This window comes from Terrapene carolina, unplaced genomic scaffold (genome assembly GCF_002925995.2).
Source record: "Terrapene carolina triunguis isolate 2854851 unplaced genomic scaffold, T_m_triunguis-2.0 Scaffold66, whole genome shotgun sequence".
In the NCBI taxonomy this organism is placed as follows: domain Eukaryota; kingdom Metazoa; phylum Chordata; order Testudines; family Emydidae; genus Terrapene; species Terrapene triunguis.
The window spans coordinates 81,720,197-81,735,260 of NW_020664417.1; the positions used below are offsets into that span (position 1 = coordinate 81,720,197).

Below are 15,064 nucleotides of genomic sequence, written 5' to 3' on the forward strand. Positions count from 1 at the left end.
GCTTCCACAGTGCAATTGCCACTTGTTTCTGTGCTGTCAGTGCAGGTGTGATTCTGGTCTCTGGCACTGAATGGCTGGGATAAGCTTGGTATACAAATCCAAGAGTGTGGCCTTGCACTGCTTGTCATCCCGAGACTGCATTGCGATGCAATCCCATCAGTCAGTGCTCATTTCTCAGGACGGGAAGTGAGGCTACACCATCTGCAGCTCTGTGAATGCCCAGGACCGACACCAGGGTTTTTGCCACTGTAGGCGGCAGCGCTCCTCCTCAGAGCATTCGGCGGCGGGGTCCTTCAGCTCCGCATCTTCGGGGCGCTTCAGCAGCGGGTCCCGGAGCGAGTGAAGGACCCACCGCCAAAGCATCCCAAAGACGCGGAGCGGAAGGACCCCCACTGCCGAACTGCCGCCGGGGACGGCAAAATGCTGCCCCCCAAATCCTGCCACCCTAGGTGACTGCCTAGGGTCGCCTAGTGGAAGTGCCGGCCCTGTGAATGCCACCAGCAAACTTGAATTGGTTCTCTCTATGTCCTGCAGCAGTCTGTCCTCCACAAAATCATCACACTTCTTGCTGAATCAGTTCTTCTCGTGGCTCTGCAAATACTGGAGGATCATGCATCCTGTGCTTGCAATGCTCATGACAGTAGTACAGAGCTGTGCAGGCTCTGTGCTTTTGTCAGAGATGGTGGACAGCGAGGAGAGCAGTGCGGGTTTGTGAAATTTTTAAAAAAGGCATGACAAATAATGGGAGATAGATGACATCATTGGATGGAGAACATTGCATGCTGGGAAGTTGACCCCTTGCTCCCAGTCACTGCTGCGTGATTTGTTCTGCCCCACTATGGATTGCCAAAACTTTCCAAAAGAGAGTGCACTGGATGGTGCTGAGTTGCACATTGAGATGCTCACCCATAGTGCACTGCAGTGTGCATTGACACAACCACTCCTGGTGAATATGCACAGTGACGACTCACGGAGCCAAGTATGCATGTGCACAAGCTGTATAGTAACTGCAGTAGCTTCATGCCAACGTAACTTGCATTGGTAAAAGTTTGTAGTATAGACATGCCCTTAATGTCTTAAAATATGTTCAGAAACCAAAAGCACCAACTGTTTTTTCTTTTTTTTAATATCCATTCTCTTTTAAGAGTAAGTATGTATCTGGAATATTCAGTTTCTAAGGAACCTCTAAACCAGGAATGATCTATGCTGAAGAAGTGTTTGCAGGCTGGTCATTACCCCTCTTAATTTTATGCTCCAGGTCAGAGGTGTTAAAGGAGTCTTTTTGGCCAATCAGAAAATTGATGGGAAAGTTACAACTCTAATAACCTACAACAAAGGTCGTGACTGGGACTATCTGACCCCTCCAATCTCTGATATGAATGGTAAACCAACCAACTGCAAACCTGTAAGTGGTTCCTTTTAATGTTTTATCCAGTGTGCACAAGAACTATTTGTAGAATATGTTGAAATGTAAATAAATGAACAGTAGTTGTCATCTCAAGCACCTAGTGCCAAGCTACATTCTCCTCTCATTTACACCAGATTTCGATGTATGTTTTAGTTTCTTTACATTGACCATGCCTTCACAAGTTATTGAGCCAAATAAATCTCTGGTTTGCTCCATCTGCAGCATTACACGTTCTTTTGTTAGGGCTTACTTTGACTTGTATGGGACAAGTGTGCTCTAATTTACCTACCATGCATCCTGATTCAAGGCAATCATTCATTTATTATTAATTATTTTACACCGCAATGAACTTCTCTGGGAATAAGAGCACTTCATCAATAAGATTAAAAATATGAATACCTTTTATTTCTGTTTTTGCATTGTATTGTTTTATCTTAAAACACAATTACCCTATTATGAGAGGAGGGGAAGTTACACAGTTGCCTGGAAATGTAAGTCAAATGGCTAGTCATGTCAAAAACCCTTTTCTTTTTGTGAACGGATGTTATTACGGTTTGTTTACATGTCCCATTTACCCACAACATTTTAGTTTTTTTGTTGAGACAGCCCTGACAAGCAGATCCCCTGTGTCTTTCTCACAGGCTCTCTGCTCCACTGGACTCTTAGATCTCTGCATTTTTGGGCAGAATATATGTCTGTAGTCAGGGGCACAGACTAATCTTTATCCCTCTCTGCATAGTAGGACTAAAAGACTGAGATTGGGGGAGAAGTTGACTCCCTTCAGAAGACTGGGCTACAGCAATACATGGTTCATGCTACAGGGCTTGATTCAAAGCCCACTGAAATCAGTGGAAAGACTCCCATTGACTTCAATGGGCTTCGAATCAGGGTCTCAGGCCGGTAGTGATCAATCCATCGGGGATCGATTTATTGCGTCTAGTATAGACGTGATAAATCAATCCTCGATCACTCTGCCGTTGACTCCTGTACTCCACCGCAGTGAGAGGCAGAAGCAGAGTGGAGAGGGGAGCAGCAGCAGTCGATCCCGCTCCATGAGGACGCGAGGTCAATCGACCTAAGATACGTCGACTTCAGCTACGCTATTCTCGTAGCTGAAGTTGCATAGCTTAGATCGATTCCCCCCCCCCAGTGTAGACCAGGTCTTAGGGTGTGATCTTGTTCTCAGTGAAGTCAATAGCCTTGCTTCATTAACTTTAGTGGGAGGAATATTGAGCTCCACATACCACTGTGGAAAGAGCAGAAAGCAGTAAGTTAATTAACCAGAGATACGATCAAACTCACTCCAAAAAAATCATTTAAAAATATTTTTCATATAATGATTTTTTTTCCTGACAGAAGATGTTTCAGTAGAAATAGTTGTTTTTAATCTAATTCTCTTTTAGCTGATAACTGCATAAAGGCAGCCCAGGGATGATGATAACCAACAACAACAAATAAATCTTTGGTGCTTTTTATTGCTTCTTCCAAAGATCCAAGCAGTCACTCTGTCACAAAGTTATTTTGTGCTATAATTTCACACTGTCTCTTTCTGAATTGCAGACCTTGTTTTAAGGCCACAGAAATATACAGAGCCAGGGTAATTGGTTCCCGCTAGATACATCAGACTAATATTTTGTTCTGGACCCTGCCTTGTGAAATTCAGTCACTTCCCCCTTTTTATAAGGCAGTTATCACTGCATGCTACTTTCTGATTGTGCATTAATTACCAAAGTAGCAGAACTGCTGTTAACAGCTTGTAAAATACTGTGTTCTTCTTCTTATCCCTAAAGCCTGATTGCCATCTTCATCTCCATCTCCGCTGGGCAGACAATCCATATGTGTCAGGAACAGTCCATACCAAGGACACTGCACCAGGGCTCATAATGGGGGCAGGTAAATGCATGAAAGTGCTTTTTTTCCCCCAAAACATTGTTGTTTCTTGTGGATCATGTTTAATCTCATGAAGAATAATATATTGACTGTATTATAAACATTGCCCTAGTGCGCTTGCGACTGAATACCACTGATTTTAGGGAATTTGACTGGTCAAATGTGATTGGTCAAATTGTTGAATAGGAGGTTATCAACCTTTCTGCTGGGTAGCCTGCAGGAATTGGAAGGAATTATTTATCCCAAGATGTCACAAGTGGACAGGTGCATTGTGTGTATCTAGCTGTCTATCAGTCATTTATGGCCCCCGCTACCATTGTGTCTGAGTCCCTCACAATCTTTAATGTATTTATTCTAACAGCCCTGTGAAGCAGGGAAGCGCTATTATCCCTATTTTCCATGTAGGGGAGTGAGGCACAGAGAGTCTAAGGGTATGTCTTCACTACCCGCCGGATCGGCAGGTAGCGATCGATCCAGCGGGGATTGATTTATCGCGTCTAGTCTAGACACGATAAATCGACCCCCCGAGCGTTCTCCTGTCGACTCCTGTACTCCAGTGCCACGAGAAGCGCAAGCAGAGTTGACAGGGGAGCGGCAGCAGTCGACTCACCGCAGTGAAGACACTACAATAAGTCCATCTAAGTGTGTTGACTTCAGCTACGTTATTCACGTAGCTGAAGTTGCATAACTTAGATCGATCCCTCCCTCAGTGTAGACCAGGGCTAAGTGTCTTGCCCAAGGTCACACAGGAAGTCTGTGGTGGAGCAGGGAATTGACTCTAGGTCTTCCAAGCCTTTGGCAATTGTCCTAACCACTGGACTATCCTCCTCTCTTCATATTTATATGGTGAAATGTTTCATCTTGTTCTGCAGGATCGTGTACTGGCCACTGAGACCATTGTTCTAATCTAGTATGGCAAATCTTTTTTTTCTTTACACTTAATGCATGTATAATTATCTTACTGTATTTATTAACTTCTTTATCCATGACAAGGCAGGTATGAGAGATAAGGTAAAAGTGGCTATTGCAGCAGTGTGTAGGAGTCAGGTTTGGATTCTCTGTCATTCCACGTGTACTGTATTGCATCAGAGCAGTGGTCCCCAAACTTTGTACCTCGTGACCCACCTGACCCCTGTCTGTACCCTTCCCACGGAGCCAGAAGTGAGGCCGTGGCTGGCCAAGGCTGGGGCCACTGCTTGGGGTAGGAGCGTGCAGCTGCGGCCAGGGGCGGGGCCCCAGGCATGGGGTGGGCAGCCGGGACCCTGGGCATTGGGCGGGCAGCCGGGGCCAGGGCCAAGAGCAGAGCTGGGTGGCATTCCCTCTCTGGCCCCTGTGGGGGCGGGTCCGGGCCCCAGCTGCGCCCCCTGAATGTTACTCCACATCCCCCTAGGGGGGCGCACCCCACAGATTGAAGACCTCTGCATTAGAGAGAAGTGACTAACTATATGTAACATATAAAATCCCCATAGATATGCTGACCAATCAATATGAAAAATGTCCATATAAATCTGCTTTGCTTTTTTACCTTTGTGAGTCAACAATTCAGTTCCTCTGAATGTCATGTTTCTTCTTCTTCAAGTTACTGAGACATCAGGTTTGAGCTATAATATCAGCTTATCAGTTTATTTAGGTTTTATTTTCTTATTTTTGTGTCTCATGTTAAATTTAAATTAAACACACCCGCACACACAGAGAGCTACTCTGTTTGGAAAAAATATATTTTCTCATTGTTATTGGGTGTTCTGTCTCAGTTTACATCAGTGGAAGGTTTGATGCCATCAGTTACTTTGATAAACACTGGCAGATGCCATACACCTTCCAAAAACAAAATGCAATTGCTAATTATTGTTTAAATTGTCCTGTGGCTACTGAGGTGAAAACCGTGGTGAAATCCTACCCCACTGAAGTCAATTGGAGTTTTGCCATTGACTTATGAAGCCAAGATTTCACCCAATGTCTTTAAACTGCTTTTTTCTATAAAATATCCAAATTAGGTTTTTTAAGTTACAGGCGTGTATCTTGGCATTTTTTAAAAACAACAACAACAACAACAACTTCCTTTGTGGGCAGACATTATAGAAAAGTATCATAAATCTATCCTATGTATTCTGTTCTTTTCTATGTATGCTCTTTTGTATGTATGCATCACCATAGTAGCTGAGCACCTTCCAGCAGTGCATGAAACAATGTGACAAACATTGGTTACATGTGGTTTATTCTTTCTCTCAACCTCTCCCTCTGTGTGTGCACTATCCTGTTTGGATTTGGTAGGGTTGTTTTTGTTTATTTTGTAAAACGTGGGTGTATATCAGAAAAGGCTAAAGAAGTGTGCCTTGCCCTTGGAGTAGAAGGTGGTGAGGCCTGTCTGAGAGCTGCCCCTGAGAAAGCTCTGTCTCCTGCAGGGATGAGCTGTATCCTTGTGTTAAAAAGGTCCATTGTGCCTGAGGAGTAGAATTGTCAATCACAGTCCTCATCGAGGAGTTTTAGGCAATCTTTTAGATCTCCTGGGCCCAGGCCTGTGAGAGCTTTGAAGATATGGACCAAGACTGTGAACTAGACTTGATTGAGTCTAGTTCAAATTCAGAAGCTTTCAAAACTATGAGGCTATTCCTAATAACCCTTTTCCATGGGAGTAGTCCTTACTCCAAGGAGTAGTCCCACTGAAGTCTGCGGGCTATTCTTGTGAATAAGGACTTTTCCATGATTAGCAGTTTGGAAGAGTTGGCTCTAAATACATGCAGGAGTCAATCCGCATCTGAAATACTGCTGTCTTTGGCAGCACAAGGGAGCAACCGGGTACACAGCTGACAGACATCTCTCTACAAAACACCATGGGGTGGGAGAGGAGGAAAGTTTGGCCAAGAACACTGGGGCAGACCTATATGCTGATAGAATGCGCCATGGAATCATTGATGTCCAAGTCAAGCAGGGAGAAAATCTTGGTCTTTGAGGCCTCATCTGAAAGCCCCCTACACAGCAAACTACTTGCGCCAGGGAAGAGGAAAGCCCGAGTCAATTAACATGTAGTACCTTGGTGTCGAGTCTTTCAAACCTGGTGCACATAAGCAATGAAATGAAAGGTGTTCAGTCTTATCTGGCAGACTTGGTACAAGAAACACACACTTCTCACCAGACATACTTTACACCCAGAGACAGCCTGTATTTCCTTTGGGGCCTGGTCAGAGAATTGATGAAGATATGCAAATCAGTAAAGGGTAGTGGGTGTTTCAGCATGTATGAGAATCAGTGTCTTTGGGCCACATCATGTTCTGAATGAAATAAATGGGAATTTTACCATTATATTCAATGAGAGAAGGAGTAGAATGGTGGTGTGCAAATCACAGGGCTCAGGATATTGAACTGTGCATTTATTTTAATTTCAAATAATTATAATTGGAGAACAGCATTAATACCTAGAATACTTGAGAAAGAGACAATAATAGGATGTTAACATTGCATCATTTTAAGCCCCAGTATTTGTAATTTACAGAATGAAAATTCTACTTTATTAAAATTTCATAAATAGTTCTGAGAAATAAATATTGTTAGTATTTGAATGTATGTAAATTGTGCAGACAAAATATTAAATGTAATAGCTGCACATTAAAACATTATTTTTAAAACTAGTCTTCTCCCTTTAAGGACTGTAATAGGATTTCACATTTGCACTTGATTTTACTGCATTTTAATCTGGGCAAAAGCTTCTATGGTATAAGCCATTCAGCGTGGGCCAATTGATGTGTAAATTTTTACATTCAGCCTCAAACCTGTAAAGGAGTCTTCTGTGAAAAATGGTAAGAGAAGTGTAAATTTTCAGATTCCAGTTTACTGACTTTCTGTTTTTAGCCTCTTTTCCAGATAATAAATCAAGCAAATAGTACATATTGAACAAATTGCAGAGGTTAATTAAAATATATATTGAGTACTTCAGCTGCTGTACAGAACAGTTAAGTTACTCTTTGTCATCTCTGGCCCAGATGTGCTGTATATGTTGTATTAAAGTTCATGTCTTCATGCATGGAGATTGCATGTTATGACACTATTGCAATAAAGGAAAAAAGAACAGACAGATGTTTGACTTCTACTGACACATACAGATTCCTCTCAACTACACATTGTCAGATTCTCCCCCTTCCCCCCATTATAAAACAATAACTTCAAATTGCTAAACAAACACCACTTGGCTGGGACAGGGCCATTTGACCAAAAAATAGTTTTGCCTTATTGCTCTATGATGACGTGACTATTAGCTTTGAAATAAAAAAACTATTGGCTGGCTAGCCATTGCTTGAAACAAATCACATGGCTACATGAGCTAACGATGCGTTAGACATTACAGAAACATCTGGAAGAGGATATGCATGATATTATGCTAAATTTTGGGGGGGAACACCCCATATTTGAAGAATTTAAATCTATCCCATTCTGGGTTGCATTTGGGTACCCATTTATTTGCATTGAAGCATGTCTTCTATAATGTAGAAAAGAAAAAGATTTGAAAATTAATTAAATAAATGATTACATAACACACATTGATGAATGGAAAATGTATTACTGAAAAAAGTTAAAATGGCATGAAAATAAAATAAACAAAAAGGTCACACACTGGCTTGGGCCATAGAAGGGGTGTCAGCAATGCTCTGAGTAAAGCTAAGTTTTAAATTGTGTAAGAACAGAAACTAAAATTGAGGGGATTCACTTGCAGTAATTCAAGATAGTGGGCAGGCCTATTGGTAGAGAAAGATTCATGTGTTCTTATAAGTTAACCCTGAAGTGTTTCAATAGAGGGAGTCTGTAGAAAAACCTTTTAAGAATATGGTGAACCTGTACCCCTGAGGTTCCAGCTATTAGAGGACATTTTTGGCCTTATGGGTTAAAAAGTGATCTCCTGTGGGCTACAATAGTCTCATTTACAGCTTTGAATGGTATACAGTACAGCTGGTTACTTTTTCAGCCCATGGTGGAATAACTTTTTCAATATAAATTTGAACTGTCATCTGTGTATAGTAGTATTATTTTGTTATTTATTATTTGTTTCAATGGAGACAGTGCACGTGGGCCTGATTCAGACCCCTCTGAAGTAAATGAAAAGACTTGCTCTTGCTGTGCTCCTATGGAACTACTCCAGATTTATTCTGATGTAGCCAGGGGCAGAACTTGTTCCAAATCACCAGGCAAACAGTGGTGATGGGCAGCAGTGCTGCAGTTTGTGTGTGCATGCATTGCATTCAATGAACCTTAGAATATGGATGGGTGGGACTAGAGCGGAGGGGAAATTTTGGACAAATAGTTTATTTGCTGAAAATGTAGTTTCAGTCAACCCAAAACTATTTGTGACAAGAATTAGCCAAATTAGTTGCCACCAGTGCCTCCCGCCTTATAACATTTCCCCCAGTGGTTAGAGTTCGCACTGGGGCTGTGGAAGCAGGGCCGGTGCTACCATTTAGGCCAACTAGGCGGTTGCCTAGGGCACCAAGATTTGGGGGCACCAAAAAGCGGCACCCCCGATTTTTTTTTTTTTTTTTTTTTACAGCGGCCGCTGCGCTGGGAGGGAGAGGGAGTCTGAGCCGCCGGCAGGCAGCCCAGGGGTTCCCCTGGGTCAGCGCGCCGCCGGCATCCCTAGGGGTTCCCCTGTGTCAGCGTGCCGCCGGCAGCCCAGGGGTTCCCCTGGGTCAGAGCTGCCGCACGGATCCCCAGGCCGGGGGTGGGGAGCTGCCGTGGGGGGGGGCCTCAGGGGGGGGGGGGAGCTGCTGCGGGGGGGCGCCTCAGGGTGGGGGGGGGGCAGGGAGCTGCCGCAGGGCTGGGGGCGGGGGCGCAAGGTGGAAGTTTCGCCTAGGGCACGAAACTTCCTTGCACCGGCCCTGTGTGGAAGACCAAGTTTGAATTCTTGCTGAGGAGCACGGATTTGATCCCAGGTCTCCCCTTTCCCAGTGAGTGCCCTAATCACCAGGCAATTCTGGGCTGGGGTCTCCTGTTGATGCTGTTCCACTTTGTATAAAACACTTGAATAACGGGTCTCCTGTGTCTCCGGTGAGTGCACTAACCAACAGGCTAAAAGTTATAAGACAATTAGCACTATATCCTTTGTTTATTTTGTAAATCTAGCCTTTAAAAATGCTCAGAAATAAATATATTTTTTTGTTTGACCCAAAACAGACTTTTTGATCTGCCAAAAATTTTCAGCAATTTTTGGGTTCCGGTCAAACTGAATTTTTTTCTTCTTCTAAGAATGGGCACCAAACTGAAAAATGAGTTATTCTTCCAGCTCTACTTATTACTTCATGTAAGGATAGGTGTTCCAAGACACTATAAAGGGCAGTGTGAAAGAAAGCATGGAGATGAGAAAAGGAGACAGACTGGTGAGGCTGAGATGCTGGCAGAGTGAAGTGAATGGGGGCGTATGGGAGAAGAGGGAAAATCAGAAGCTATGATAGGAAACAGTACCATGAGCTAGAGCAGGGATTCTCAACCTTTTTCTTTCTGAGCCCTCCTCCCCCCAACATGCTATAAAAACTTCACATCCCACCCAGGGCCGGCTCCAGCTTTTTTGCCGCCCCAAGTGGTGAAAAATAAAAAAAAATTAAAAAAAGGAAAAGCCGATTGAGCTCCCGCCGAAGTGCCGCCGAAGAGGAAGAGACGGAGTGAAGGACTCGCCGCCGAATTGCCGCCGAACACTACAGCGGAGCAGTTGAGCGGCCGCCGAATGGCCGGCGAAGACCCGGACATACCACCTCAATGCCGGACGGACTGCTACCCCTTTCTATTGGCCGCCCCAGGCACCTGCTTCCTTCGCTGGTGCCTGGAGCCAGCCCTGTTCCCACCAGTGCCACAACTATTTTTCTACATATAAAAGCCAGGGCTGGCATTAGTGGGTAGCAAGCAGGTCAACTGCGCGTGGCCCCACACCACAGGGCCTCACACAAAGCTAAGTTGCTCAGGCTTCGGCTTCAGCCCCAGGTAACGGGGCTTGGCACCCCAGGCTTCAGCCCCACATGGCGGAGCTGTGACTTTCTGCCCTGGGTCCCAGCAAGTCTAACACTGGCCTTGCTTGGCGGACCCCCTGAAACCTGCTCATGCCCCCAGGGCCCCAGACCCTTGGTTGAGAAATGCTGAGCTAGAGCAGATTTGTGAAGAGCCTTTCAAGATCAGGGCAAAGTTTGAGCATGGTGAAGAAAGCCAAGAGAGAGGTGACTGACCAGTGAGGGAAGATCATGAACTTCACAGCAGCTACATGGAGCTTCAGAATTTGCTTGGGATATTTTTTTAACAGAACTTTTCAGATCGTAGCTCTTCAATATTTTTTCAGTTGGGCTGCTTTATAATGTCTTTCACTTCATCCTTTTCTCTTATTGTTGGCTGCTTCTCCTGGGGCTGTTCACAATTTGGCTATTTCTCACTTTCTGTGTCACTTGATTGCATTGGCTGCTATTATACACATTTTTTGTTGCTTTCTCTTGATTGCTACACTTATTATGCATATGGTTCATTAATGGTTGCACTCAGTTGGAGGTTGGAAGTGTTCAAGACACTTTGACTGCTAGTGAAATCCTTATTGTGTTCCTGTGTCTGATTTTTCACTCTATCTTTGTCTCTTTATTTTCAGAGTTTCTTTAATTTGAGAGGTTTGTTCAGTTAGTTCTACCTGATGATCCATTGTTGTAAATTGGTTTATATTTTGTAGTGTTGTTAGGCATACTTCTGGCACTGTGTAGCTGGCTGGTCTTGTCCAGCAGGTTTTTTTATGCAGTTGCAGACTTGACTTTAAAAACATATATAAAGGGAATGTAGTTCTCATGAAAAAATGCTGCATTGACAGCAATGGAAATTTAAGTCACTTATAAATCCACAGAATAGGTGCAGTACACCCAGCAGCAATCATGTTTCCCCGTATGCACCGCCTACATCTCTTAACTCTGACCTGGAGAAGACCTAGGGCTTGTCTATGCTGCCCTGCAGTTTGGACTATGGGGGTGTGAATAGCTGTGGGCACCAAAGTACTGTAACTCCTGCATGTAGATGCTGCAGGTCCAGGCTAAAAGGTTCTTAGTCCTAGTCCACAGCTGAAAAGGTTCATTCCTTTCCCCAGTGCCACACAGCCTCTCTGCAAAGCCTGTAAGCAAGAGCACCACTGGTGGCCATATTTTTGACAAAAGCACATTTCTGCACAACAGAAACCAAACCTACCAATTCATTTCACTCATAGAATCATAGAACTGGAAGGGACCTCGAGAGGTCATCTAGTCCAGTCCCCTGCACTCAAGGCAGGACTAAGTATTATCTAGATCATCCCTGACAGGTGTTTGTCCAACCTGCTCTTAAAAATCCGCAATGATGAACATTCCATAGGCAATTTATTCCAGTGCTTAACCACTCTGACAGTTAGGAAGTTTTTCCTAATGTCCAACCTAAACCGCCCTTGCTGCAATTTAAGCCCATTGCTTCTTGTCCTATCCTCAGAGGTTAAGAAGAACAATTTTTCTCCCTCCTCTTTGTAACAACCTTTTATGTACTTGAAAACTATTATCATGTCCCCCCTCAGTTTTCTCTTCTCCAGACTAAACAAACACAATTTTTTCAATCTTCCCTCATAGGTAATGTTTTCTAGACCTTTAATCATTTTTGTTGCTCTTCTCTGGACTTTCTCCAATTTGTCCACATCTTTCCTGAAATTTGGCACCCAGAACTGGACACATTACTCCAGCTGAGGCCTAATCAGCGCAGAGTAGAGCGGAAGAATTACTTCTTGTGTCTTGCTTACAATACTCCTGCTAATACATCCCATAATCCCACCTCATGTTACTAAACAGCAAATGGGTGGTAGTATCTTTCATTAAACCAACTACCTAGTATGAAAGAGTTTCTATCCCAGTAACTGCTGCTACTGCTCTTTAGTTTACAGAAGATCTTCCTTTAGCCAAGGCACTTTGTAATTTAAAAAAATACAGTTATATTGGATCATGAAGCGAAGCACCAATAAAAGAGAAAAGAGATAAGAATACTTAGTATTACCGGCATATAAATGATAGCAAAAAGCAAAACTAGGAATGAGTTGACTACTATAATCTGTGCAAAGGAAGACGAGGAGTGGACCAGGAACGGAACCCTGTGGTATGGAATGAAAATGGAAAGAGAGTTTGCTAACCCATAACAGCCAAAAGAAATGCTAGGAAAGATAAGACTGGAACCATGAGAGTACAGAGCTTTGTATTCCAAAGAAGCAGGTAGTCAGTAGTAATGAAAGCGGTACAAAGGGCAAGGAGAGTAAGAACATGAGAGGGGAAGATAAAAATGTTTAGCAGAGGAGAGGAAATTAGAAACAGACAGGAAAGCAGTCAGTGGAATAGTTAGAGAGATTCTGGCTATAAAGAAAATCAGATAGCATGGTGTGAAAGAGAGATTCAAAGTTAGGAGTGAAGAAGCATAGTCCATAACTCTAAAGAGAAAAAGAAGATCAGAGATGGTGGTTTAAACCCCGGAGCTGCCCATAGCTCCCTTTGAACTCACCTGTCTTTCAAATTATTCTTTGTTTGCAATTGTTTTTTGTGTTCCATGCTCATTGTGTTTTCCCTCATTAGCACATTCATGTTTTGCTACTGTCTATTTTCTTTTCTTTGTTTTATATTGGGTGTAACATACATTACATGATATCCTGTATGCAGTTACCCAGAAGGAAGGTGAGAAAGTTTGTGCTTTAATTTGCTAGGAGAGTTGCATACATTTTGTTCATTTTTGTAGGTGTCTTTTAAATTTGATGTTCCAGTATCTTTTAAAAGACTCCCTGATTCCTGATTATGGGGTTGGTCCTGGCACGTGCTGAGTCCTCTTACAAGGTGCTGAGTCTCACTGAGATGTGTAGGAGCTGAGGATACTCAAAGCAACTCCACTTTACTTCCTTTTCTCAGTTGACTTTTAGGATTGATAGTGATAGTTTCTTCAATAATTAGAGACTGGTTCACACCAAAACCTAGATATTAATATACCTGAATTTATGGGGAAATTTGCATCTGAACTCAGTTCCCAATTTTGCAGCTCAGGCCAATCTCTTTCAAAGGGATGTTTGCAATGTTGTTGTAGCCATGTTGGTCCCAGGATTTTAGAGAGACAAGGTGGATGAAGTAATATCTTTTGTTGGACCAACTTCTGTGGGTGAAAGAGAGAAGCTTTTGAGCTTTACAGAGCTCTTCAGAAGAAAATGCTTGTCTGTTTCACCCACAGAAGTTGGTCCAATAAAAGATATTACCACATTGTCTCTCAGTAGGAGGAATATTTAAACAATATTTAATTGTGTTAGTTTTCTGTGATGCTGGCATCTCGGTGTAAAAGAGAACAAAAGAATCCAATGTTACTATAACCAAAAGACTCGAGTAATTTTTAAAAGGACAGCATTGTACCCAAAAACTAACAGTGTTTCCAAAAGGTTCTTAGGCCTTGTCTACACTACACAGTTTTGTCGACAAAAGTCAGCTTTCGTTGACAAAACACTGGAGGTGTACACGCACTGAACTGCTCCTCCCGCCAATGTAACACCCCTACTATGCCAACATGGGCGGTGCGTGTTTCCTCCATTCAGGGAAGCTGCGCACGCCCAGACCATGGCTCCCCCCCGAGGCCTGCCCCTCTCAGCCCCCACCCCTCTGGTCCCACTCGGCCCACTCCCGCCCGCCTCTCTTGCCTCTTCACCCCCTCCCTCTGCCCTTCCCCCCCACTCTCCGCTCGCACTTGTTCACCCCCTCCTCAGCTCCCCACCTGCAGCTTATGTTATCTGTGTTCCCCTAACAACCAACCCAGGGTCACACTTGTATTAGTTTTATTACAATGCCGCTGTTAGGTCAGGTAGAAAAGAGATGGAGCTTATTCATACAGGCACACATTCATACCCCCATGCACCCACACACTTACACAGGCGGAGAGTTTCCGGAGACAGCATGGCGACCGAGAAGCCGAAGCGTGGTAGATCTGGCGTGTCCGCCTGCGGTCACGGATCCAGGCTGCTGAGCAGGTCAAGGAGCAGCAGCTGCTTGTGTGCATGGCTGCTTCCTTCTTCTGGAACTGGGCAGCTCCTGTCACGTACACTGAGTTTTCCTTCTGTGTCCGTCACCGAGAAGCATTCCCGGACCAGTTCCTTTCCTGCATATCAGTTCTTCTTCTCTTTACAGCACTTCCTGATTGCCTTCTCAGGGCAGATTATATCAGACACACCTGTCTCTGGGCTCCTTTCTCCTTGCAGCTCCTCTCCGCCCAATCCCACATACACTCCCTTGTTCACACTCCCTTATCTTCCCCACACACTCCCCTGTTCACACTCTCTCTGATTGTGTGATGGGCTATTACACAGCTTGGAAGTTCATACAAGTGGTAACTTGAAAAGGTTACAGAGTTTGCAAAGGTTACAAAACTTAAAAGGCTCTGCTAACAATAACTGAAGTTACAAAGTCTGCAAAAAGGTTGCAGAACTTAATGATAAAAGTTACAGATCTTACAATCGCATTTGAGCGGAGGCTTTACATAACAGCTTACACCTCTTCACCCCCTTCCCGCCCCACCCACCACCGCTCATACCTCTTCACTTCCTCCCCTGAGCCTCCCTGCCCACTGGCCAGTCAGCTGCTCACCGCTTGAGTGAGGTCCCCATGTGGGCAAGGGGGGACAGGAAGAGGCAGAACCTCAGGGGGAGAGGACAAGTGGGGTCTCGGGGCAGAGCGCAGGTGGGACCACAGCCAGGGCACCCACCCTTTCAGCGGTGGTGCACTCCAAAGGCAGCAGGCT

At 44.2% G+C, this 15,064-nt stretch overlaps 1 protein-coding gene across 2 annotated transcripts in view; it reads left to right on the forward strand.

Moving 5' to 3' along the window:
* Positions 1 to 15,064, forward strand: part of SORCS2 (sortilin related VPS10 domain containing receptor 2) — an 808,645-nt gene that overhangs the window by 717,774 nt on the left and 75,807 nt on the right. For both annotated transcript variants that reach the window (XM_026648060.1, XM_026648061.1), the window contains exons 10-11: positions 1,259 to 1,405; positions 3,199 to 3,301. In XM_026648060.1, the coding sequence (XP_026503845.1) occupies positions 1,259 to 1,405; positions 3,199 to 3,301 (250 nt within the window). The remainder of the gene's footprint in view (positions 1 to 1,258; positions 1,406 to 3,198; positions 3,302 to 15,064) is intronic.